General features: G+C 30.2%; 1 protein-coding gene and 1 long non-coding RNA gene across 2 annotated transcripts in view; both read left to right on the forward strand.

The window, feature by feature from the left end:
- Positions 1 to 7,202: 7,202 nt before the first annotated feature.
- The window catches only part of LOC107456996 (uncharacterized), a 55,862-nt gene continuing 36,838 nt past the window's right edge, over positions 7,203 to 26,226 (forward strand). The window contains exon 1 of the mRNA XM_087153976.1: positions 7,203 to 7,302. Coding sequence (XP_087010102.1) covers positions 7,291 to 7,302 — 12 coding nt within the window. The 5' untranslated portion in view covers positions 7,203 to 7,290. The remainder of the gene's footprint in view (positions 7,303 to 26,226) is intronic.
- On the forward strand, positions 15,402 to 20,369 carry LOC139426726 (uncharacterized). The gene is made up of 3 exons (XR_015429950.1): positions 15,402 to 15,635; positions 18,491 to 18,640; positions 20,156 to 20,369. It is a non-coding gene; the product is annotated as an uncharacterized LOC139426726 (long non-coding RNA).

Raw genomic sequence — 26,226 nt, forward strand, 5'->3', positions numbered from 1 at the left:
AGTTGATTATTTCAGTTTAGAAAAGGAATGTTATAGATTTAGTGCATATAGTTATTGTCCTTCCTACATTTTTAAACAATTCATGAACTGTGGAAGGGATTGAAAATAATCAGAAAGTTTCTAAGTGCCAAACATTTATTCGATTTTTCTTCTTTTTTAGTGTTTTGTTCTGTGCTCAAGTTTAAGTAATTTGCTGTATTTATTTTTGTTTCAAATGATCTCAGTAATTGTTATTTTATTTTTTTTTAATAAATAGTAATTTTTCTTTACCTGTGTTTGGTTAAAAGTTTTTCCTTTTTTGTACCTGTTTTAATAACAAATGTAAAGTCTAATCATATTATTTTTAATCTCTACTATTGTAATATTGCTGGCACTTAGCATCTTTCATGGGATATTTATGTGATTGTTTACTTTGTATCTATTGTTGTATACTTAAAAAATTTATAAAAAATTATTCATATATCATTTATTATTAATACCTTTTTTCTGCACTCAAAAAAAAAAAAGTACTACACTGCACTATTCAAAACAACATTTATTTTGGTGAAGTGCATTTTTAGTTAGTTATTTTTCTTCTCTTTTTATTTTGTGATCTTAGTATATTTATTTTATTTATATATGTTATATTTATTTATATATGGTCTTATATAGCTAAGTATTTATTTGTTTTATATTAATTTATGGGTTTCCATTTGTGATTTAGATTCATTTGAGGATAGTACTTTATGATTATCAACAATTTTGTTAGTGTAAGCAATTTGTATGTGTTTGATGTAATGCCTTTAAGATTGTTTGATGGATGTTAACAAAAACATTTTTTTCTTTTTGCTATTATGTACTTTTTATTTCATCGATAACACTGCTCTTAAAAAAAAACTTTACGCCATTTCTGCTGATCATTATGTCTTATCACCTACGAATATGATCCCATTTTCTCCAATCGCTCACCATTTTCAGATGATGTCTCCTCTTCATGATTATCTCTTTTGATTTGGCTATAAAATAGATTCAGAACAAGGAAAGTATATAAGTTAAATTTTCAAAAATAATTAGTTGTTGAGGTCTTATCCTACATTTAATCTATCAAATTTTCTTGCAAGGGCTTTGGGATTCCCCTTCTCAAAATACCTTATTTAATATTTGGGATTTCACTTCCTATAATACCTTTTTCAATATTTGGAGTAAAAGGGAATTTGGAATGTGTGGAAAACAAGTAGTTATATTACTTTTTTTTTTTCACTTAAGGGGCAAAACCTTTAAACCTCCTTACTACTCCTTATGTACTAAACCATAACTTAAGGCCCTTTAAACCTCCCTCTTTGCTACCAATGTTCATGTTTTAAAAAAAAATTCTCGCCTCTCTATCGCCGTTGAAGAGATCCAACCCTTTTCATACCAATATCCCCTTTATATATTTTTTTCTGACATTCTTATTACAAGCAAAAATATTTTTTTCGTGTTATTTTTTTAATTATAAAAAACAGTCTAATAGTTGCTAAAAAAGATCTGTTATATTATTGGAAGAATATTTGTACTGAAATATAAAGTCTAATAAAAATAGTTCGAAGTTTTTTTTTTCCATTCATATTCAAAAACATTTTAAATAATTGATTTTGTAAGTTAAAGAAATTTCAATGATGAATAACTTTCTCTTAGATCTACAAAACTGCAAATAAGTGCAAATTCGAAGAAAAAAAATATTTTTTGGAAGTGAGTTCTGTTTGGAAGATTTTACCTTTAATGCAGAAAAAGACACAACTGTTTCATGCTGTATTTCATAACCATAAATTATTAAAATGCTAACCATACTATTTTTTTACTTACTTTGATCTAGAGTAATCCAAAATAATGAAAAATATGTTCAATAAAATTTCTGCATCAAAGGGTTAGTGGTTAAAACAAATTCCTTCCCTGGATTCAAATCAGCTTCATGGCCATACAATTATGTACTAATTATAATATTTTTTACTTTGATCTAAATTTACACAAAATAATGAAAAATATGTTTAATAAAAATTCTGTGCCTAAGGTTTAGTGGTTAAAAAAAATTCTTCTCCCAGATTCAAATTAAATTCATGGTCTTAAAATTAGATAAAAAAGTTATATGGGGAGGGGGGATTCTCATATAACAGTGAATGATGAGGTAAATAGTGATCGTGATTACAATTCATGAGTTAATCAGCAGAAATGGTGATTGGGTTGATTTTCATGTAGAGCAGTGTAATTGAATTAGTTTACTTCTTTGTTTGTGGTAAATAAAAATTGTAGAAAATGGTGTATCAGTATTTTATATGTGTAAAAAAAAAAAAATTAGTGCTTAGGACAAAATTTTGCGTGAATTTTTCACTGTTACTATTTAACTATTCTATATGATAGCCTTTAATTTTGTATGTGTTAACTCTGTTAATTAAACTTTCTCTTGCATGCCTGGTGTGAGATATACCTTTTATGGTGATAGAGTAATATTTTATAATATATCTTTGGATTGTGAGGTAATTAAGTAGCAGAAAAAAGTTAGTTAAGATCTTAACCAAACCCTCAATTGTCAATACATATGCAATATAATTTTCCAGTCTCACTTATATTTACGGACTAAAGAAATTAATATGCAAATAAACAATTTTGTTGGTATCAATGAATTTGAAAGACTTCAGTTTCAATTGAAAGCTTGTTGCTACCTGCACAGCTATTATCATGTTATAACCTATGCAAACTTTTCAGTGCATTTTTCTAATATTCACGTTTTTTGTCATTAAATTGATGTCTTTTTCTCAACTGTGTTGACATTTATTGATGTGAAAATGGTACTCAACATATTTTATAAATGTTTTTTACGTGTTATGAATAATATGTTCGATTGTTTGTGGAATCTCTTTTTTAAAAGTATATATTTTGCTTATGTGCATTGCTTTTTCAAGAATTACTTTAATTTTGTAAACTCAAACAAAAGTACTGTATTTTCCTACTCAAATACCCATTGTAACACCGATCGAGCGAGATTCGCTTTAGACACTTTTTTACATTTGTTGTTAACGTGTTATTTGATGCTACATATTTGTTATACTGCAATCAGAATTTAAATCTCAATCCTCTAGTTATACTAGTGGATTGCAAAATATTTTTATGAGAAATATCCGGCATTTTATTAATGCACATTGACATTTTTCACAAAGAACAACCTCTACTCATATAGACTACTATTTATTAATTAATTGCACTATAAACTAAATCTAATTCATAAAAAGCACTAAGTGTCTTAGATTCAGAGCACTAGATGAAGAAACAAAATTAGCACTTATGTTTTTGTTATGTGTTTTGCAATTTCTTCACCCTTAAAATTAACCATATGTATCATAATTTATGCAGAATGACAGAAAACTAAAAGTTTCTATCTAAATTGTTTAGTTCCTGAAAGTACTTTTGAAAATTTCCTTTCTATGACTGTTTAAGAATTTGTTTTTAAAAAGATTTAAAAAAAAATAAAGCATTAAAGATTATTTTTGTTTTTAATATGTTATTCAGCCACTGTTTTTAATTTACAATTTTTAAATTTGGTTATTTTTTTCTAGTTTTTGGTATTTTCATTTTTTACTTTTTAATTTTATTTTTAGTTTTAATTTAGCAATGATTTAAACTGGTGGTACTTACTATTCAGCATACGAACAGCTTGTTTACGACTTATTAGACTGAATTCTGTTTTTTTTTTTTTAAATTTTATGAAATTATTTCAATTTTTGTTAAATAAGTTTTTTTTTCTGACAAATAAAGCAATACCTAAAAAAGTTATAGGTAGTGAAGTTATACCCAGCTATATTGCACAATCTGTGAATTCAACAATAAATCCACTATTAATGATGATTAATGATAATATTGTTTGAAATTATTTGAAATAATAACTTTTAGTATATGACAATAAATAATATTGTTGGAAGCAGGAATTGTGATAGTACAAAATTTGCTTGTAAATTAGTAACTAATTACGCAAATAATCAATCAAATATTAAGAAAATAAGTAGTTAATATCTAAAACTCAATTTTCTTTTTATATTGTATGAACGAAATTAGTGGTTTTCGACTTAATGCAATTAAATTTTAAACAGAATTCTCCGATCCCCCCCCCCCCCCCCATCAATTAGTAAAGAATCCAGCATTTTGTGGTTTGAAAAAAAAAAAATTCAAGACCTTTGCTGGAAATTATATTTTTGAGATAGAAAATGATGAAAATTTATCTTTTTCTTCAGCATTGGGGTAAGAGAAAATTATGCATTTTAATAATTATGAATTAATAATGTATTTCATTAACGGATTTAATAATTTCTTTGCCTTGTTTTAGGTGATCTGAATTTAAAGAACCGAGAAGAAAAAAAAGTTATGGTAAAGGGAAATTTTAATCCACTATAAATTAACTAACACTTTCTCAGCTGTCCACTATCAATATATGTACTCTAAAAAAAATCCCTACCACAGAAAATTCATTAGATCACACAGGTAGATATACCGAGATTCATTAAATATAGCAGGATTTAACTGAAGTAATAATAATTATTAATACCTTATTTTATTTTAATGGATTGTTCCACACCAATGCTACCCTTTTTTGCATTTTGATATTTATAAAAATATCAAATGCTGGGTCTGCTTTGAAAATAAAATTTCATATTTAACTACAGGTTTTATTGGACAAAAGTTAGTTTACTCAATTATTAGTCTGTTAGAGGGAGGTAATATCTAAATTCCCATTAAATAAAGTATATTATTTTTGCAATATAATGTGCATTAGTTAATAAGCATTATGCTTTAATATAAAGATATCTAAAAACAAGGTTAAATCTGTTTATCTGTTACAAAAGTATCTTTTTTAATTATAATTATTTTGAATATTTTTTATTTATAGCTCAATCATATTTTTTTTCATTTATGACTATTGTGCTGGGATTGCCCAAATATATAACTAGATTTTTTTTTTAAAAGTAAAGCTTTTTAACTCACTTCTTTACTTATAAGGATTACTATGATCCATATGATTTGGCTCATAGGGATTACTAATTACATAAACAGAAGAGAAACAAAATAAATATATAGTAATACTGCCAAAATATGAATTAAATTTTAAGAATAATTTGTTTTTCTCACTTGTGTCAAAATTTATGTTTTTACAATTATGATATATATATTTATTCTAATTTAGGCCATATTTAAAAAAAAAAGTTATAAATCATTTTAACCTTAATGTTTTTTTTAATTGTCACTTAAAGTATTGCCATATTTTTGAATAATTTTAAATTATTTAAGTTTCACAAACAGTTTTTTTCCCTGAATCTTATTTCTTTAAACTATTATGTGCTATAAAATGTGTTGCTTATTTTTATATTTAGTTTTTAAACTTGTTGCACATTTTTTTTTTTTTTTCATTTTATGCGTTACTTAGTATGTATAAGTCTATCATAAACTTTTAGAAAATTTTGCAAAAAAATAAACCTGAAATACTCTTCAGAAATTTTGCTTGAATATGCAAGAAAGCCTTCTAAATTCCTAATCTTTTATTAGATAAACATCTTAATAAGAAAAATAAAACTGAGTAAGAGTTAACAAATTTAATTCAGTTTTTTGCTCAATAAACAATTTTTTAGATGAAATTGAATTAATAACTTAAATTTTTTAGACTTGTAGGTTGATCACCTTTCTAAGCCTTACTTAAACCAAATAAATACAACTTATTAAGTATAAAATGCATTACCTTATGAATCCAGAGCTTTTAATTTCAAAACCAACACATTTTTTTAAGAAAAATAACTAAAAGATCTTAGGGGAAAGAATTAATTTAATGAAACTACATGTACTGTGAGCCACTGAGCTATCGATGTATAATATTTCGAGGTTAGATCCCTAGTAGTGGCTTGAAACTCTTATGACTTCTGATCAATGGATGCAAATCTAATCTGAGAGGTTAAAACTGCTGATGCGCAATTTTTTTCCTGTGGAAAGAGTTAGGTCAAGTAAAATATCAGAAAGAGATTCTTATCAGAAGCTACACGATGTTTTTAAAAAGTTAAAATCAGAAATAAATTGTCTTGTTGAGTGTGCTGATTTTGAAACCAATTGCATTATTTTAAGAGGTTTATAATTTAAAATTTCCTTCAACAGGAATTTGCTTATCAACAGGTGTCTTGATTATAAAAATTTGACCCATTCAATAAATTCCGTTATTTGCTGGATAACAAATATTCTAACTGAATGACATGCCGAGCATTTAGCCTAATGCTTTTTTTAGAAATGTAACATAAATGCTGCTTTATTTTAACGACATAGCTTTTTAACACAATTTCTTCTAAAAGCGAAGAATTTTGTAGCTATTTCTTTGTGACTCATTATTAATATAAACTCTTGTGGCCAATTGTTTTTTCAAATCTCATCATGTAGATATAATCACTTTCAGATCAGAAACTGGCTTTTTAACATTGCAAAGACAAAAAAAAGAGATTATGTAATATATAAACTGAGCCTAGTTCAGTGCATAGTCTGTGTGTCAATTTTTACATCTAAACAGTTTCCAGTGATTGTTGTACAACAGCCACAACCTGTTATAGTATTCTATGTTGTGAAAATTGTGTTGTTTGTTACATTCTTGTTATGTAATTGATGCTCTTCACTTTTTAAATTCCGTAGATTCTTTGTTTTACCACTCGTGTAAAATAACCATCATCATTTGCATAAACTTAAACTTTAGGTCAATCACACAATTTGAAAATAAAAACCAACATTTAAAAATAATCATTCTCATGCATGTTTTATGCTCTGCGGCATTGTACCCTATTAAGATTTAATGTAGGGATATGCTGCTATCATATTTATATAATAGACGATGAGCCATTTTATTGTGAATGTGTCATAATATCTTATGTTTAGATGTGTCATCTTATATGGCTACTTTTAAATAAAATAACACAGCATTAAATTAAGTACAATAGTTGTTGATCTCTTTATTTATTAATTCGTTGTATTCAATTATTTCTTGTCCGGCGATTTAAAAATATTGTGGAGATAAAATGTGCAGTTAGGCTTTAATTAAGAAACGATAATTCATTCATGTACAATTTCATAACTATTTACATAGTCCGACAACAGATGGCGTTGCTAATCTTCAACTATTAAGCAATATTTTCAGAAAAACCACCATTTGCACTTTAAAAACGAAATAAACTGAAGATCGTGCAAAATTTCGCTTGTTATGGTTTGATATGCAGCAGAAAACATTGTGTTGAAAAAAATTTCAATTAGCTACACCGTCTTATGACGAACTTTGTAAGTAGCTTTTGCATTTTGTAAAAATAAATATCTAGCTTCCTAAACAGAATGCAAAAAATCGTACATTATTATCTGCTTCAATTTTATTTTAATTTACTTATTTTTTTTAATCATCGGTCAATTTTTTCTGATTCCCAGTTAATTTTTTATATGTATTTTAAGACTGGCTTTTACCTAATGTTAAAAAATAGAATAACACAATGTTTATATTTTCTATAACTACAAATAATTTATTACTTTTAAAAAGTGTTTTTAAGTTATTTTATTTGGTTTAACAATTAGCTTAAAATTGAAAATTGCAGCTTAATTGTTTTCCCAAAAATGCTCGTTCTTTCTCTTGGTTAACTAAGAAATATGAACTTATAGTTTTCGTATTATCTATTCTAAATGCTTCGTAAATTGCATAAAAATTAATAGTTAAATAAGACATTTACAGAAAATGTTAACAAAACTACTTGTCCTAAACTAGGGCATCGGTTCCCATTACAAATATTTACATGTCTGACCGGGATAGCTTGGTTGGTTGGGCCCATGTTTAAGAGGTCGTGAGTTCAAACCCCGGAGGTACAGAAGACTTTCCGTGTACAAAATGGTGACTGGTGCATGCTACATCTATCGAGGTTAAAAAAGTCCTCCTAGTTCCCATAACAAATCAATACTTATGGGAGTACTGGATCAGAGATGGGTCGTGCTGTGGTTCAGGTCAAAATTACAATCTGCGGATGGATGGTGCGTGAATGTGTTCTCCCTGTAAAACGAGCTGTGATATATGTGTATGGCAGTATTCGAACTCTGGGCCGTAGATGGCACCACTGGAAAACAAGAAGAAGCGCACCCTTCTGCCTTAAAATAGGCTTGTTAGTATCGACAAGTGGCATAAGACTACAACATCATATTTATACGTCTTGTAGTCATCAATCAATATTGTAGTTTGCCTTACATAAAGGTTTTTTTTTTTAAGTTATTATTTACAAATTGAGGATATAGTAAATGAAAAATGTTTTTAGAAAAAATATCTTTCAATCGAAACCATCTAAGTGTATTGATGGAAGCTCCATCTCATACACCGTTAACTTTAAACCCACTTGAAGGAAAATTTATGAAGTTATCAATGTAAGTTGTTTAAAAATATATATAAAAATTGGATAGTCTTATTCAATAAAAAATGTTTTTTAAAAATGTCATGTGAGAGGATAATTTAAACTTTCTCATTCACTATAACTTAAAATAATCCAGAAAAAGGCCCCCTTTAAGTGTCGTGCACAATACTGCTTGTGGGACACGAAAATTGAGTGTTTCCCCTGGCGCTAGAAACCCTAGCTACTTAGCTGAAAAAAAGAGGGTTGTTGTTGTAGTTCATTTACGTCGCACTAGAGCTGCTCAATGGGCTATTGGCGACGGTCTGGGAAGCATCCCTGAAGATGATCCGAAGACATGCTATCATAATTTTGATCCTCTGCAGAGGGGATGGCACCCCCGCTTCGGTAGACCGACGACCTGCACGCGAAGTCGAGCATTTTACGGTAGCACAGTTTAACGAGGGCAAATACCGCACACCCTCGGTCCCTACGCAGACTAATACAAGTGGTCACCCACCCGCACACTAACCGCAGCCAGTGATGCTTGACTCCGATGATCTGCTGGGAACCGTGTCTTAACAATCAGTCCACTGCGGGACGAAAAAAAGAGGGAGTCATTGAATTCGGAAACAATGGCTTTTAAAAGAACAGAAATGAGAAAGCCATTTTTACTTGTTAGTGAAACCAACTTGACAATTGTAAGGTTGAGATAAAAACAAGCTTGTAACTGTTTTCCAAGATAAAAATAAAATTCTTTGTCTTTTATCTTATTATGCCGAAATGTCACATAGAATAATTAGTATTACAGAATTATTTATCATTGTTGTTTGTGCAACTTTCCATCACAGCAAGCCTGCCTGAAACCAAACGAATTTTAAGGCAGAGGGTGCTTTTCTTATTTTTCAATGCATCCTTCTATGGCCGAGAATACGACACCCACACACTTCCGTGTTACAGGGGGAACTCATGCATACTTCATTCATTCATCTATGTACAGATCGTAATTTTGACATGAACCAGCAGAGAACGATCTATCTCCAATTCAGTACCCTCAGAGGTATTGATTTGGTATGGGAACTTGGAGGACTTTATGACCCAAACAGATTTAAGGTGCACTATTAATCACCATTTAATACACGGTTTTTCTTCGGCCGCCGGGATTGGAACTCGCGAGTCCAGCGTCCTACCAACCAAGCTATTGCGGCCTTATTATTTATCGTACTAGAAGTGTTGAAAAAATATAGATATTTTAAGCTTTTATCTAAACAAAAAATTTGTATTTATATCCTAATCAATGGTAAAAAAGAACATTTTTAAATAAAATAATTCTTTTATCAGAAAGTATCAGTACTATTTAGAGGAACGTGAATTTAAATTTCCCAATGTAGTATACTGTATGCTCTTGTGTAAAGTGCTCGAATGATTAAACTGAATGTATGAATAAAAGTTCCAGGGCTTATTGTGCTCCGGAAAAATCCAGATTTCCGGATTTTTCGCTAACCGTGATCCGGAAGTTTCCGGAGATCGAAGGTTCAGACGTTTCAAAAAATCATTGGTCACAAAAGTTTCCGGAAATCACAGGTGGAACTTAAAAAACACAGTTTATTTTATTTGTTTGTAAGGGAGAGCCAGATACTTTATAAGCTTATATTCAAGATTAATATTCAATTTTTATCAGTAAATTTCAGTTATTATAATCATAAACTCAAGAAAGAAAGACATATTTGTAAATTTCAGTTACTTCTCCAGGTCATCATAGGTATGAGTAAAATTTTAAATGTATTTTAAGTAAACTAAGAAATATTGAGAAAAAGGAAAAAACCTTGTTTGAATTTTTTTCTAATTTTTCGATTAAAACTTTTGTTTTTTTTTACTCAAGAAATTTTCCGGAATTTTGACTTGAGCTCACAATCACCCCTTCGCGCTTCCAGAAATTCAGCTTTCGGAGATATCATCAAAAAATTAAATTTTTTTTCAAAATAAAATAAATAAAAGGAACACTTTTAACATAAATTAGCCTTATGTAACTGTTTTTTCTTTTTCTTTTAACGTATTCGTAAACGTACGAGGAGGCTTCGCCAGCTATTCGTTCATGACACCAACCTCAGTGGTTGCTTCGAATCTAATACATCTTTGTTTTTCTTAAAAATTAACAAAAAAGACCATTTTGTTTATGAAATATTACTATGATTTTATGTAAGCATTATTAATAAATTAATTATTTATTAAAAATTTAAACGTAACGAAATGAGAGGATACCATATATTTGAAAAACAATCAACTACACTTGTAAAAAAAGAAAATTAAACCTCAGAATAAAGAATGTGCAACTCAGTGGATGGTTGACTGAATGTAAACAATAAAAAAAAAATTCCTGAAACCGGAAGAAATTAGGAAAACTTCTGGTGTATCCCTCCGCTTATGTTACGCTTACGAGGCAGTATATGATCAGCCATGACATTCTAGGAAGTCTTATTATTGTGATTTCTTTTTTTTTTTGTGTGTGTGTGTCAATTTACGCGAAATTTTATTATTCATAAAAGTTTTCTTCTGTGACTTATAAATTATAAGTTGAAAACAAATTTAAGAAAATTAATATAATAAAAAGTAAGGTTTGCCACGTTTTCAGAGTTGTCCCTTATTTGGCTATAATTGTGTAAAATATCGCCGGTTGTTATTTTTTGAGTAGCAGCATAGCGTGCTTGCGAGATCTTCAAAATATATTTGTTTCATTGAGAGTTAAAGTGAAAAAGAAAGCGTATGTTAATACCCGGCCGGGATAGCCTGGTTGGTAGGGCGTTGGACTCATGTTCGTGAGAATGGGAGTTCGAATCCAGCCGACAGAAGAATCCACGTGTATTAAATGGTGACTGGTGCACGTTAAATATGTTATGGTCGCAAAGTCCTCCAAGTTCCCGTAACAAATCTATACCTCTGGTTGGTAGGGCGTTGGACACGTGTTCGTGAGAATGGGAGTTCGAATCCAGCAGACAGAAGAACCTCCGTGTATTAAATGGCTACTGGTGCATTTTAAATCAGTCAGGGTCACAAAGTCCTCCAACTTCCAGTTACAAATCTATACCTCTGGGGGTATTAATCCAGAAATTCGCTTGTCTTCCGAATTGGGTTCAAAATTGCAAGGTTGCGGAATTGATCATTGGTAAACTCAAAATTGGGTCAGCTGTTCACCGACGGTTATAAAATAAAATAATTTGCTACAAAATGTGGTTGTTTATCAAAATTTAGACATCAGTATTTTGTTTTGTAGACTTCTTTCGAAATTAGTAACAGAATTGATTTGATATAAGAATTAGATTTTTTAATTCTATCTGTCCTATTTGTATAAGTTTTCAGTTTAAGTAAAGAATTTTTTTTGTTAATCCTCTCACTTTCAGAGTTGAAAAATTATGTTAATTAAATAATTGATTAATCATGTATGTACTTCGTCTTATTTAGACCACTCCTTGACTCCCACAGACAGCTAAAATAAACGACACAGATGTCTTTGTTTTTCGGTAGTCTGGGCAAGGCAAAGTGAATATCATCACATATAGTGTGAAAGAATCCAGAGCGAAATAACTTTCTTTTGTAATGTTAATTTGAATTTCGTGGTTATAAGGCGTAGAAATGATCTCAATTTCCGTTTCATTCGTATGAATGGTTAATTGCAACTTTCAAGGTATTTTTTGATGTAATAAAAGTTAATGGAGATTAAAGATCTCACATCTAGCGTTCTAAATTAGGTATAACTTTGTCTTACGTATGTAGGAATTTTTCACTGTAATCGTTGAATTGTTTATTTAACCTCCTTCACTTATTTGGCTTAAATCGTGAGCATTTTTTAAATATTTTTCTCTTATTGTTTAACAAATATTATTCTCTGTATAGTTAATTTAAAAGCAAAGCTACACAATTAAAGAGCTCCAATCTACTTTTATCATAGGAGATGAAAGAGTGCAAGCATATCGTTTTTATCTTTAATTGCTTATTCAGCGTCGAAAATGAGAATTTTTAGCGAAAATTTCTTGATAGCTTTGATGTTACATTTTTTTATTTAATGTATCATATTAGATTAAAATGTCTATCTACAGTGGACTTAGTCAGTGATGTATCCCTCCAGATTTATTTTCAAAGCAGCATCTGTATTTTTCTACTGCAATAGCATGAAGACTTTATTGAATATAGTAAGGCAGTTACTACTCAAAGAAAAAATTGCCTCTTTCCAAACTTCTGTTAAATCAAGGAATCTTGATTTCTAGTTATCTGACACTTTTTTTAGAAATTTACGTTAATTCTCTTAATAATCTCTACACATAACAATAGCAAAAAAAAAAAAGAAAGAAAAACAAAGAACCATATCACATATTTTATAAACGGGTCTACTCCTCGAGACTGAGCATTTTAAGCCTACTCCGAATTTCTTCAACTTTTGATAAAGTTTATCATTTTACAGTTGTTAATCGAATGTCATTATTCTTCGTTCCTTAAAGAATAATAAAATACAATTCACGATTTTTACGAACTTGGAAACATTCCTACTGCGTGTGTTATGATCGTTTTACTTTAAATGCACAATCAAATTCTTAATTTCTAAATGCTTATTTTATATGAATTTTAATTTTGATTAAAAAAGGACAAAAAATTTTGTCGCTACAGCTTTAGAAAATATTTTGTTTTAAAATTTTTGGTTTCAAAACGTTTGAAATCGTTTATTTATAATAAACAAGGAAGGATAGAGTATATCTCCTCTCTTCTCTTAAGATGATAACCGATTAAACTTTCCAGATTGTTTTCGAACTCTGTCGTCAGAACAGTTTGGAGTGAGCTTCAAAAACTTCACATCGGAGAACTGACCCATTAAATGCACAATATCACTAACAACAAATATTAATCAATTTGAAGTAGTAGTTATTGGTTTATTTCCAATAAAAGTCGTCTGCCTTTTAAAATTTATTAAGACACCTGTTTCTTGCCGCATTATTTTTTTTAGTAAGAAATAAATAAGTCAACTCAAATAAAAAGTAGAGCGATGAGGTCTGGCCCAATTTAAATGTTTATTCCTTATTTTACTTCTCGCAGCATTTAATTATGCGTGTCTTTTACATTTGTAATTCTTCATTTAAATAATTGGTAATTATTAATTTCATTGAATTCATGGAGTGTTTTTAATAAATGGCTTTTTTTTTTATCTTCTTATGTTTTTTTCTTATGTTTCAGAATTTAATTGTGTTTTAAAACTGTATCAGTATTTGATTTAATTTATTCCTAGTATCTACGGTTCACACGTAAAAGTATGATTAAATGTATCATTTATATTAAATTTCGGCATTTTAAAAATTATCTCCATTACACAGTTTTATCCAACCTATCAATGTAAACTAGAACAGTTGACGGTCAGCAATCCGTCACTTTAGCTGCCATTAGCTTTATTCTTAAACGCTTAAATGTATCTCTAAAGTTATTATTTCAGTCATTTGTTTTACGTAAATGTAAAATAATATTTTTTTTAGAGTTGTGGTTATTTATTTAGTAACATTTTTCTCACCCGAAAATTTCGTTTATTCCACTAGTCCTTCCAAAAAAAATTATGCTTTATAATAGAATAATGCAAAATGTTTATAAGAGATATTTGAATTTTCTCTGGTTGTAGAGAGATTTATTTAAATATTCTCGCTAATTCGTAAGCTCGCTAATTCAAGCTTCTCGCTAATTTCACCATAAACTACTTGGTATTTGGGTTTGGGTTTAATGTAAGTATACATTGATTCAAATTAAGTTTGTTGATTGTAATTTTCAAGTAAAGTTGAAACTAACCAATACAATTTTACTTCCTCCGAAACGAAAATCGCCAACTCTTTTATTACAAAACACGAGTCCCACAGTGGACTGATCGTTAAGACACGGTTCCCCGCAGATCACCGAAGTCAAGCATCACTGGTTGCTGTCAGTGTGCGGGTGAGTGACCACTTGGATCAGTCTGCGTAGGGACCCAGGGTGTGCGATATTGATCTTCGTTAAGCTGTTCTACCGTAAAGTGCTCGACTTCGCGTGCAGGTCGTCGGGCTACCGAAGCGGGGGTGCCATCCCCTCTGCAGAGGATCAAAATGACTTTGACTTCCCGCAGTTTGAACTAGAGCTCTTGTCTATCTATCTTTGGCTAGATGGCTTAAGCTATATGCATTTATAGCAACAAAACGGCTTTGATTGCGCTTTTCACGTTCACACCACTCCGTCAAAATTTTAATTTTATCTGAAGGAAAAACATTTTGAGATACTCTGGGTCAACCATCAACACCCAGTTAGTGTTCTGCATCGTCTTAATTGTGTACTTCACGAGCAAATTAGCTTCATTTTTTTCTTTCTTCATCTCCTCTAGGAATTTTTTTTTCTCGGTGTACTGCTTTTCGACTCTAAAGAAAATCACATTTGGCTGCCTAAGCTTAGGCTTTAATGTTTCAAATTCTCTTTTTAACCTCTGCTCTTCTAAGATATGGTCCAAAGTGTAAAATTCATTTTCAGAGTATCCGGTATCCCATTACATTGCAGACAAAGACTCGCCAAGTTTAGGATGGGAGTTTACCACACTTCGGCGTTGACTACCTTCATAAGAAATAAAACTCCCCTAATAAGAACTTTGTGTAGAGGAGACAAACTTCCCAAGTAGCACAGGGATATTGTAACAGCTTTAGTCTACATCGACCGACATTGTCAATATTGGCGAAAATCGAAATTGTGTGTACGATATTGTACGATTCCCGTCGATTTCACTTTAAAAATATGTTTGTAAAACTTATCATTTAAAACTTTATTGTGTCCTTAAATCAAAATTAATCATTTAAAAGACAAAAAATGACGTCAAATTGTTATAATTCCAAAAAATAAGTTTGAAATATAAATTTAGAGATATCCGAACAACCCCGGACAATATTTGATATCAATATTGCAATCGTGTTTTTGTCACGACATCGATTTTTTCTCTAAATACTGCAATCTACGATCTATACCACTCGGATCCGTAACCATAACCCGTTAAGATGCTGTTGATCATTTACCGCTACCACCTGCGATCTATTTATCTTTTGTCTACTTATATTTAAATCTAATTTCGTCTCATAAAATTTATACCTTAGCTCATAATGTAAATGGAATGAAAATTATTCCGATTTAGCGAGCCCGAAAACTCAAACCAGCTGAAGATGAAGGGGAATTAATGCACCTTGTTGAAATGAACGAATTCTCTGATCTTGGCAGGTATGTGCTGTTTTTAATATATATAATTAAATTATATATTGCAAAAATTACATTGATTTCCACCTTTATCTTGTCCAGGCTGCTTAACTATTTAATTATATCACGTTATTCAATTCTCATATTCACAAACAGTGGCGTAATTTTATAGTATGTTTGGAGATGTTAAGCCTTCTGACATGCTTATGTTTATATTTTTCACACCTGCCAAATTGTACGTTTGATGAAAAATATTTTTTAATACTTGAACTAATTAAAAATTTAAGAGCTAAGTGAGCTAACAAATGGATCATATTTGCATATTTTTTAATTATTAATTTGTCATGGTAGATTGAAATGCTTTTTTTTTTCGAAATTTTAAATTGAAGATTTAGTATGTCTACTAGATTGATTTAATATGTATACTGAAGATTTAATAAGATATCTAATGTTGCTGCTAGTAAGAAGTTTTTTTCTCAACCGTACAAGTTTGCAGTATATATATATTTATATATAATATATATGTGTGTTTAATTATTATTTAATATTATGCTTACTGTATCTAATTAATATATAATGTTTAAATTACAAAAAAAAAGAATTGAATCATGAAAATTTTATATGTCTACATCTTACTTACCGAACCGAGTAGCTCATTAATCAAGTAATTCATAATTTCAGAAGGGGTTTTAACTTACATAAACTGAAGTTTGTTAACTATTAAATTATATCACATTATTCAATTCTGATATTCCCAAAGATCTTGTTTACTTTTATTGGTTCTGTGCACTATAACAATTTATCTGCTTTTCTCGGACTAAAAAAGACGAACTTGTTCAACGTTCCTCCCATATGCTCCTGCCAAAGAATAGGGTATCTCTCCTGATACTATTCTTTGGGTACATATATGTATTTATTAGGGTACATATAGGGTATCAGTACACCTAGAAAGTCATGGATTTCTATATTGAACAAAATTTGTCATGATCTAACTATTATTTTTTTTAAAAATTGCAGATTTAGGTAACTGAAAAATCTTAATTTTAAAAATGGAATCCCCCTAATTTCATAGCGTTCTGAATATCTGAATTTGTAACAAAATATCCAATCTTAATCGTATTTTATTAAAATATAAAATGTTTCAATTGTGTTCTTTAAAATAATTAAGGAAAGAACATCCTTTCTAGAGCGAATAATCTTTTAAACTTCAGTGATTTCAGAATCTTATTAATTATTTTATTTGTTTAATTTTTTTTTTATTATAATGAATTTAAAATTCTTGTTTAGGCATTTTATGTTACACTTACTTTTAAGAAGAAAAAAAGCAGCTTTAAAAAGCTATATAAAAGTTATTTACTTTTGTATATTTTTCAGCTATTTAAATGCTTCAACTCTTTCTTTACTCAATTTTTAAGTTTAATATCAATAAATGAGAAGGTTTAGAGCCCCGTGGCAGATTTGCAGAGACACGGCAACATTTTCACTGAACATTACAAAGTTCTTGCAGAAAGATTTTTCTTTTGAAAAGTAAAAAAAAAAAAAAAAAATTACCTTTATTTATTTTTTGACAGAAATTTACCAGTTATATTTGAATCATGCATTTGAATAATAACTTTTTGGCGTGTTCAATATACGCCAATAGTAGCGTAAATTGATGGGTTTTTTTCTGTTGTATTTTCGTCAGTTATTGATGTTGATTTTCAAGTGGATTTTAAATATCCCGATAAGCAACCTGAAAAATTCGAATCTTGTATTAGGTATTTACTTTTTAGGTCAATAATTCTGTCGAATTTTATCAGTTATTGCTATTGATTTCTCCATAGTTTTTAAATCTGATATTTATTATACGATATTTTTATACAACAGCCTAATCAAGAAACGAAACACTCATTTGAGGTGACCAATTCGTGTGAATTTGTTGTCAATCTTTTTTTTTCGCCGAGTACTACTGCGGATTTAATAATTTGCAATTTTTTTTTACTGGGATGACAAAAGGCGAAGGAAATAATTTCTATATCCCCCTGCCTCCCAACAAAATGCGAAAATGTTGCATGTAATGTTATAATAAAAATTATACGCTCAATTTAAAAAAAGTTATACATAGTTTTTTTTTTTTTTTAAACACAGTGCTTTTGTTATTTTAAATTAGTAACATAACTGTTTATTATTGTGAAAAGTATCTTGCAGAAAGATATTAGTGCTAGAGAGTTTTGTCGCAGATAGCTCGAAAAAGTTCTGCTTCAAGGATTCAGAGTATAACAGCTTTGGTTATACCTATCATTTCAATTAATGTTTTTATAATGCTTTTTTGAATTTATTGTAGTGTTTTTGTCGGATAAAATAGTAACTTCGGTAACTCATGACAACTTTTTGGAGTTATTGATGGAAAGTCAGGGTTTTAAAATCTAAAATGTCGCAGATACCATGTACATATCAAAATGAAAAGCAATCCATAGCTGAATATGTCCCAACTTTGCAACATATTTTAACTTATGTGATTCTTAAGTCAAATATGACTGTGATAAGTGTTTTAATGGTATGGGTATTTCTCCGCACACTATTTATACATAGAATTCTTGATAATTGGATTCGTTAACATACAATCTGATATTGCAATGTTCAATATATTTATGCACAGGCCATTGCTTTGGAAGCTTCTCATATACAAAGTAAAGAACTAATGCAATAACTCTTTGAGAATAAAGTGACTGAAATAAGAAATAATATATTATAAAAATGAAAAATGTAGATAATTCCTTTCTTCAGCAATCCTATGCCCGTTTTACTTGTGTGGTCTTAATTGATGATAAAATATGAGGTACATTTTGTAATGGTTATTAAAACATTATATTTTTATATATATCTTTTTTTTCTTTCAGATATGTTATTTTGAAACCATCTGTAAAGAAGGCTATTTATGTTCTTTTACTTCAGCACCATCTTGGAATTGGCGATGATGTATTGTAAATTAAAATGAAAAAGGAAACAGTGTTTTGAAAGCCTCTCAGCTGTTACAAACGGCATCTTAGGTAATTTTATAGACTTAGAATTTTAAAATTTGTAATTAGACTTTACTTTTTCGTGAGTCATTATCTTGCACTAAAATGGATCAGTTATTCCTTAAATTAACTACCCTGGTCCTTCCTGTTTTATTTTGCTTAGTTTGTATTCTGAACTCTAATACATTTACAGCATTGTATGTTTCAAAGTTCAAAAGTTAGCCGCTCTTAAGGTTTTGTAATGTTTTTCATGGCATCTTTTCTCAACCATGGCATCTTCTTCTAGTTATCAGGGTTTGTTGATTTAGATCAGCTTGATTTATTACATGATTTAAATCAAATGATTTTTTTTTAGAAAAAAAGCATTGATTTTGAAAGTTAAAATACAGTATTTTTAAATTATTGATGCTTTTATTATTTTTTTTTTCTAGTTTTAAAACTTATTTTAAATAAATTGCTGCATTAATTAATTTTAGTTATTCAAATTGCTTTCTTTCTTGGTGTGTGTTAAATTCCAACACATTTGAAATTGCATTTTTAAAAAAAATTTTTTATTCTTGAGATTGATTGATGGCATTAAATGTACAAATTAAAGTACACATTTAATGCTGTCTTAATATAGACTTCCATAGCTGTAGAGAGTAATTAATAAACATGAATTTTTTCAAAAAAAATGCAAATAATGTTAATTAAAATTCTACCTTTTGATTAAAAAAGCATGGAATTAAAATCTACATTATATTTTATTAGTGGAAAATGTTTATTTCTAAAGCTATAGTAGAAAGATGGGTTATATTAGAAAGAAATTACCCTAATATGTCAAAAATAGAAGGAAAGAAAAGGGGGCTGATGAATTCAGATGTTTTTTTCCTGATATAGTGTCATTCTTCCCTTTCAAAGTCTATTTAAAGCAGCAGAGTTATTAACTGGTAATTTTTTCTCATAATATGTTTATAGTATCTTTGACATAATCAGATTTTCTATAAAGAAATTTTGTGAAAAAAAATTCCAATAAGTACATAGATTTTTTAAAAATTTTTTTTAGCTTAGCTTATCTATTTTGATATAAGATTAAAAATTTATTACCACTTAGCAGTACCTTTACAAAATACTTCACTATATCTAAATCAGCACTGTGGTAACCTCATGTTAGATGTGGAATTTGTATTGACTAGCCGGGTTCTAATCTCAGCCGATACTGGGATTGGAACCCGGATCACCTCATTGAAAGGTGACCAAATATTTTTTAAAAATTATTCAAGGAAAAACTTTTTTCCGTCTATCATATTATAAAATTAAATATAATATTTTCCATTTGTTATTAACTTACTCGTCAAGGGCCCCCATATAAAAATAGGCCCGGTGCTCCTGGAAACATAAAAACTGCTCTGATTCTATACAAAAGAATTGTCAACCTAGGGCTGTTAGTAGTACTTGCATTGTGCTCATGTCTACTTTAGTTCATGTAATTTTTCAATATAACTATTTGTCTTTTAATTTAAAAGTATTAAAATTAACCACAGTTTATGTCTTATTTTTTTTCAGCTGCTACCTTCAGACTGTTCAAAGAGACTAGCTGCTACCTTCAGACTGTTTAAAGAAACTAGCTGACTAGAAAAAGCTGAAAAATTTGGTGAAGTTCTTGCCACCGCCAATGGCCGGGAAGGCAGGAAGACTAAGTTTGCGCCTCAACTGCCACAGTTTTGTTTTAGAAACAATTGATTGTATTAAAGAATACAATAAATTATAGAAATTAGTATATTATTCTTTACTGTTTAATAAAAATTATATTTCATTTACACATTTGACAACCGTTCAAGCCCTAATAAATATTTTGGCAACACTTTAATGGATAAAGGCTATAAGTAAATTAGATCGCAGCTTATTGTACCATGCTTGCCCTTTTTTAAGTCAGAAATCTGAAGAAGTGACTCCTGTTATTTTATTATGACAATATCAGTGTAAATAATGCTTTTTTTTTTTTTAATCAGTTTTTTTAAAATCGAACCTGATGCTGTGAAGATAAGGAGTTTTGTTTTCCATAGATACTATTTTAGTAAAATACAGATTATATAATACTAAAACGTCACAACAAAAAAGTTAATCGTTTTAAATTAAACATATTGTAATTTTAATCTACATAGTAAAATATAGATGCTTTAAAAATTATTGCACAAATCACTTAAAATATTAAAATAATTTCACAATATAAATGGCTGCTTGTACCCTGAAAAAGCGAAGAAATATCTTAACAAAACTATTTACTTTCTAGCTTATTTTCTAGAATAATAGTAAAATATACCTGCCTACCCAAACTTATTAAATATTAATAATCAAAAAATTCTACAAGCTTTGGTAATAACAAATAATTTAATTTTAAACAAGCTAGAACGGTTTTGTTCGGTTTTTCCAGGGTACAAACAGGCATGAATATTTCAAAAACTAATTTTATTTTCTCAAATAACGTAATTTTGGCGATTGTCTGCATTCCACAGCATTCGTTTTTTGAATATCGTGTTGACGATGTCGGTTGACATAGTACAACGTTTGTAAATGCAGAGAGATGTCGATCGACGTTCCCCAACGTTTCTACAATACCGTACAATATTGGTTTGCAATATTGAATATACGACATAAACGGGGTCCATTTTTATATAGTACAATATTTCGCTACGATATTGTACAATGTTCAAAGTTACGTTTTTACGATATCGTTTTTGTGAATTGTGCTACTTGGGTTGCAAAGAAATAAAACTTCTCCATCTGCCATTGCTCAAAAGAATCAAAGAAAACTTTTGATTCCATTGCCATTGCTCAAAAGCAAAAAGAATCAAAGAAAACCTCATCTGTTGGATCCTGGTCGGGACTTCCCTTCCTTCGATTTTGAAACTCCTGCTGCGACAGATTTTCAGTTCCTAGGATGATGCCGGCTGAATATAATATAACCTATATATTTTCTCCCATCTTTTAATTTCTACTTCTTTCTACAAATTATTTGTACATTTTATAAATATATATTTTATAAATTTTTACATGTGTTAATTTTTTTTTTTACTAAATAGAATTTTCTTTGTTGTAAAATATTCGCTAAATTCTCTTGTAGAACTTTTTCTGTTTACTTTCTTTGTGCCGTGCAGTCAAATTGCAGCAGGTCACCTAAGCGGGCACATGCCTCCTTTCTCTTGTAATAAAATACAGTCAAACCCCGCTATAGTGAACACGGTTTATAGTGAACTCCCGGATATAGTGAACGAAATATTCGGTCCCGTGCCTTGCTATACCCGTATAATGTTATTTTTTGTGGATATAGTGAACCAAAAAAGTGATGAAGTTGGATAAAATGAACTTTTTTCTGTCTTCAACTGATTTTTTTCTTCATTTTTTGTAATAATTTTGAAATTTCTACTTCAAAATAAATACTTATATCGATTTTTAAAAATATCTATAGTGGAGAAGGCAGCGATAAGCATTTTTTTTTCTTGTTTGCTTCTTTTATCTTACTTTCCCATCCCTAAAGAAATCAAGTAGATGTTTCCAACCCAGGCAGATGATGCACATGTGAGGTGTCAGTGGGATCAATATGCATTTTCTGTCAGAGGGAATGAGTAATTATTCATTATTGGTCAAAGAGTTGGACACTAATATGTGTTGATAAGGCCCTTCTTTCAACTCCTTTTTGCTCTCAGTGCAGTTAAAAAAAGCTTGCATACAATACAAGTGTCTCAAATTTAACTATGGCGAGCAGTAAACGTAAAATGTTCTCCTTTGATGATAAAATGGGCATAATCAGAAAAATTTAAAATGGATGTGATCAAGCTGATATTTGCAGGGAATATAAACTATCCAAACCTGCAGTTCGTAACATATGGAAAAATAGGCAATTAATAATTTCTGCTCATGAAAAAAATTTAAATGGCAGAAAAAAGTTTAGAAAAGCAGATCACAAGGATATTGAAGAACCATTACTGAAGTGGTTCAGCATTCAAAGAAGCCGCAATCTTCCAGTATCTGGACAAATGTCGATGAATTTGCCAAGCGATTTTATGAGATTACTCGAATGGCAGGTTAGACAAGTTTAAAAAGTGGACTAACAGAAATTCAGGAAAAATTATCTGAGAGTCGGGAAATGTTTCCATATCTGATGTTGAGGACTGCTCAACAGCTAAAGATTACTAATTATTATTATTTTTTTTTAGTACCTAGGACGAAGAGTAATAAAGAATATGAATTTTTTTGCTATTACAAAATATTTTTCAGTCATTTATTTGAAAAGCGTGTAATAAAAGGGAGGAATTTGGGAACCATTAGTCAAATTGCCCGCATAACGGACATAGTGAACTACCGGTTATAGTGAACCAAAATTTCGGTCTCTTGAAGGTTCACTATAGCGGGGTTTGACTGTACTTCACTTACAGGAATATTCCTTACTCTTACAAAACAGGAATATTTATTACTCTTACAAAATAAATTAAACCCTATGCTGTATTTAATTCACATGTTTCAATTTTTCTAAATTTGACCGTTTTGGAATAGCAAAAGTCTTCCTCGCTGTCTGTACAAGTAAATAAAATAAGTAAATAAATAATAACTAAATAAATAAAAATGTATTTTTGTGTTTAGATACTGAAGAAGGTTCCTGTTTATAGAACCGAAGCTATAGTGCATCCGTTTCAGTTCCTTTGTTTGTGCTTTATACAGGTTGTTTTTGCTTTATTCATAAAGCAAAAATATCTGGAATATTACAAAAAGAAATGAAACATTGTAAATTCAATAATACAAAAAAAAATGGTACGTTAAGAAGTTTATTGACCAATAATCATGCTGATATATATCCATGTGAATTATTCAGCCAGGACTACAAACTCTATTATTGACAATTGCTCTTACTTTTAAGTCGTATTATAAATCATCTTTTCTATGTCCGACCCAAAAATAAGGTCAATATTTTATTTACAGCATTTAAATTTTTTTGTATTCTATATGCGCATAACAATAATTATGCTCATTATGAATCGTTACTACACACACATTAATTCGCTTTTGTTGAAAATACATAAAGAATGTTGTTAGAAGTTTATAGCAATGACCTTTGTATACACAAAAACTGACAAGTCTAACGAAAAAAAAAAAAAAAAAACGGAAGCCTAACCTATATTATATAACAATATCATAAAATGTTCTCGAATTTTTTTTACTATCTTCTTTTTTCTTTAATTCCACATCCGAGTCAATTATGTTTTGATGGAAAAGGGTCATCGGAGCTTGACTAATCCTTGATATTATATTTCTTGATGATAAACCGGACATTAGCTTTCATAAAATTCAACAAATATTTTTATGGGAAAGGTTGAAGAGTTTTTTTTTTTTCTGCGTTCATTATTATAGTTTTGATGCGTCGTTTGTTCAGGAACAAAAATCGTAAATAAAATTTCGTTAAGATTAAATGAAGTAGCCGTTCGAATTGAGACTAATCAATGCAATTTCTAAATGTTATTTATGAAATCCATTTAAGCTAATAAAAAGAAATACATATTATTTTATTTATTAGCAGACTTCAACATTTTTGGGTTTCCGATCTGTTTGGTTGGTTGGTTCTAATGCCACTTGCCACACGGGCAAGCCTGCTTGGTGAAACCGAGCAAATTTAAGGCAGAGTATGCGATTCTTGTTTTTCAGTGGCGCCATCTATGGCCAAGAATTCGACTTCGCCACATCATGCGTCACAACTGTTTTTATAAGGCGGACCTATTCATTCATCCATTCATTCATCCACAGATCGTAATTTTGACCTGAATCAGAGAACGATCGATCTCCAATCCAGTACCCCCAGAGGTATTGATTTGTTATGGGAACATGGAGGACTTTTGTGACTCGACAGATTTAACGAGCATCAGTCACTTTACTACACGGGCAGTCTTCGACCGGCGGGGTTGAACCCACGAACTGTCGGACATGGGCCCAGCACCCTACCGACCAGGCTATCCCGGCCTTTTCCGATCTGTTCACTTAACCTTATGACGTAGTCGGATCAGGGTCAACTGCACGCAGAAAAGGCAATCTAAGAACTCATTTTTACCTCTCACCAGTTAAAGTGTCTCTTTTCAAGTTACGAGAGAATATGCGAACATGGCGTATGGCCAGACCAGTGGTCGGTAGTATAGCGCCACAAGTAGCGAAACTACTGTAGTCACACCTTTTTCTGTAGCGCAGTGCGCTACTTTTTAAAAGAAGTAGTGTAGTGAGCAATGAGGTACAAAAAAAAACAGTTTGTAGCGATTCCTTACAACTACTTTTAACGTTAGTTGAATAAAGAAACAAAGTTCAAACGCAAGAAAATTTTCGAATCTGATTAGTGCAAATCCTTCGAGGGGCCGTCAACGTATTCAATGAGAATGCTTCTGTGGCCGAGCATCAATAAGATCTACGTCTGATGCTCGGAAAAATTGGTGCGAAATCGGTAGAGTTATTTCTGAGAAATCGAATTTTAATTATCTGACTTTTTTAAAATTCGACTTCACATGAACTATAAAGAACGTTTTTGTGCCTGATTTCGTAACTTAAAATATCGTATGCATTAATTAATTACCATATTTGTGGTTACCTCCTTAAACCATTAAGTCCTAGAACGTGAAGATCCGATCATTAGATCAAGTTATTCAGGATGGTCCGTATTTTGTTTTTCGCACTGTACCTTATTTTTTGAAGCATTTAAAAAAGCATTGATCACTTAAATCACAAATATTTGATCATTTCCTAGCATTTCTTAATTCACTGTCGAGAAAAGCATAGAGTTTGAAAGTTCAAAGAACAAATTCGCAAATTGTGCTTTAGAATATAAAAATTATTTCATGTAAAAATGAATTAAAGCATCTAAATATCTCCTCATATTTAACCAAGCCAATTTTTTTTTAAATTCAAAATCATTTTTAATATTGCTGAAAATTAAGTTCTCCAGTTAAGTTTGTGTGTTCTAAAAATATCGAAGTAGTAACTACATTTCGAAAGTTGTTTGTAGTTGCTACATTTAAAAAAAAAAGTTGTATTTGCAGTTAACTGCAATTGCAATAAAGTAGTTGTTGTAGTTAACTACAAAGAAAATGTAGTTTTTCCGACCACTGGTCCAGACCATATTTCCGCTGCTGGAATTGCTGATTTCTAGAACATGTAAGAGCGGTTAGTGATCCCTGCTTCTCTTCACAAGAAACATTTGAACCAAGAGCATGTTACCTCCCCTTTAATATTCGAGAGATGAGGGGGGGGGGTTGTGGGACTTAAAAGGTAATAGTTGCATTGCCGAACACCCCTTCGAGACTCTCTGACAATTGTATGGTATAGGGCTTAAGTTTGGAGCCCTATGTTTTTCTTTTGAGGACTTCAGTTGATCCTGATTTTATTTTAAAGATGACAACAACGACGCATAGACCGTATCGGTGGGAGGGGGACCATTTTATGGAAAGGGATATTCCCCGGATAAATTAGCCAGCCCCGGATAATTGTAGAGTTCCCAGAACTCTACAATATAAGGCATGTCTGCGACACTCTGAATGAAAAATTTATACTCACAGTCCTCATATGACAGTTTTCAAAAGCTTGAAAATTGAGTCACAAAATTATTA

The sequence above is a fragment of the Parasteatoda tepidariorum genome, chromosome 10 (genome assembly GCF_982258835.1).
Source record: "Parasteatoda tepidariorum strain Cologne lab strain chromosome 10, Ptep-v5.0, whole genome shotgun sequence".
NCBI classification, from domain to species: Eukaryota; Metazoa; Arthropoda; class Arachnida; order Araneae; family Theridiidae; genus Parasteatoda; species Parasteatoda tepidariorum.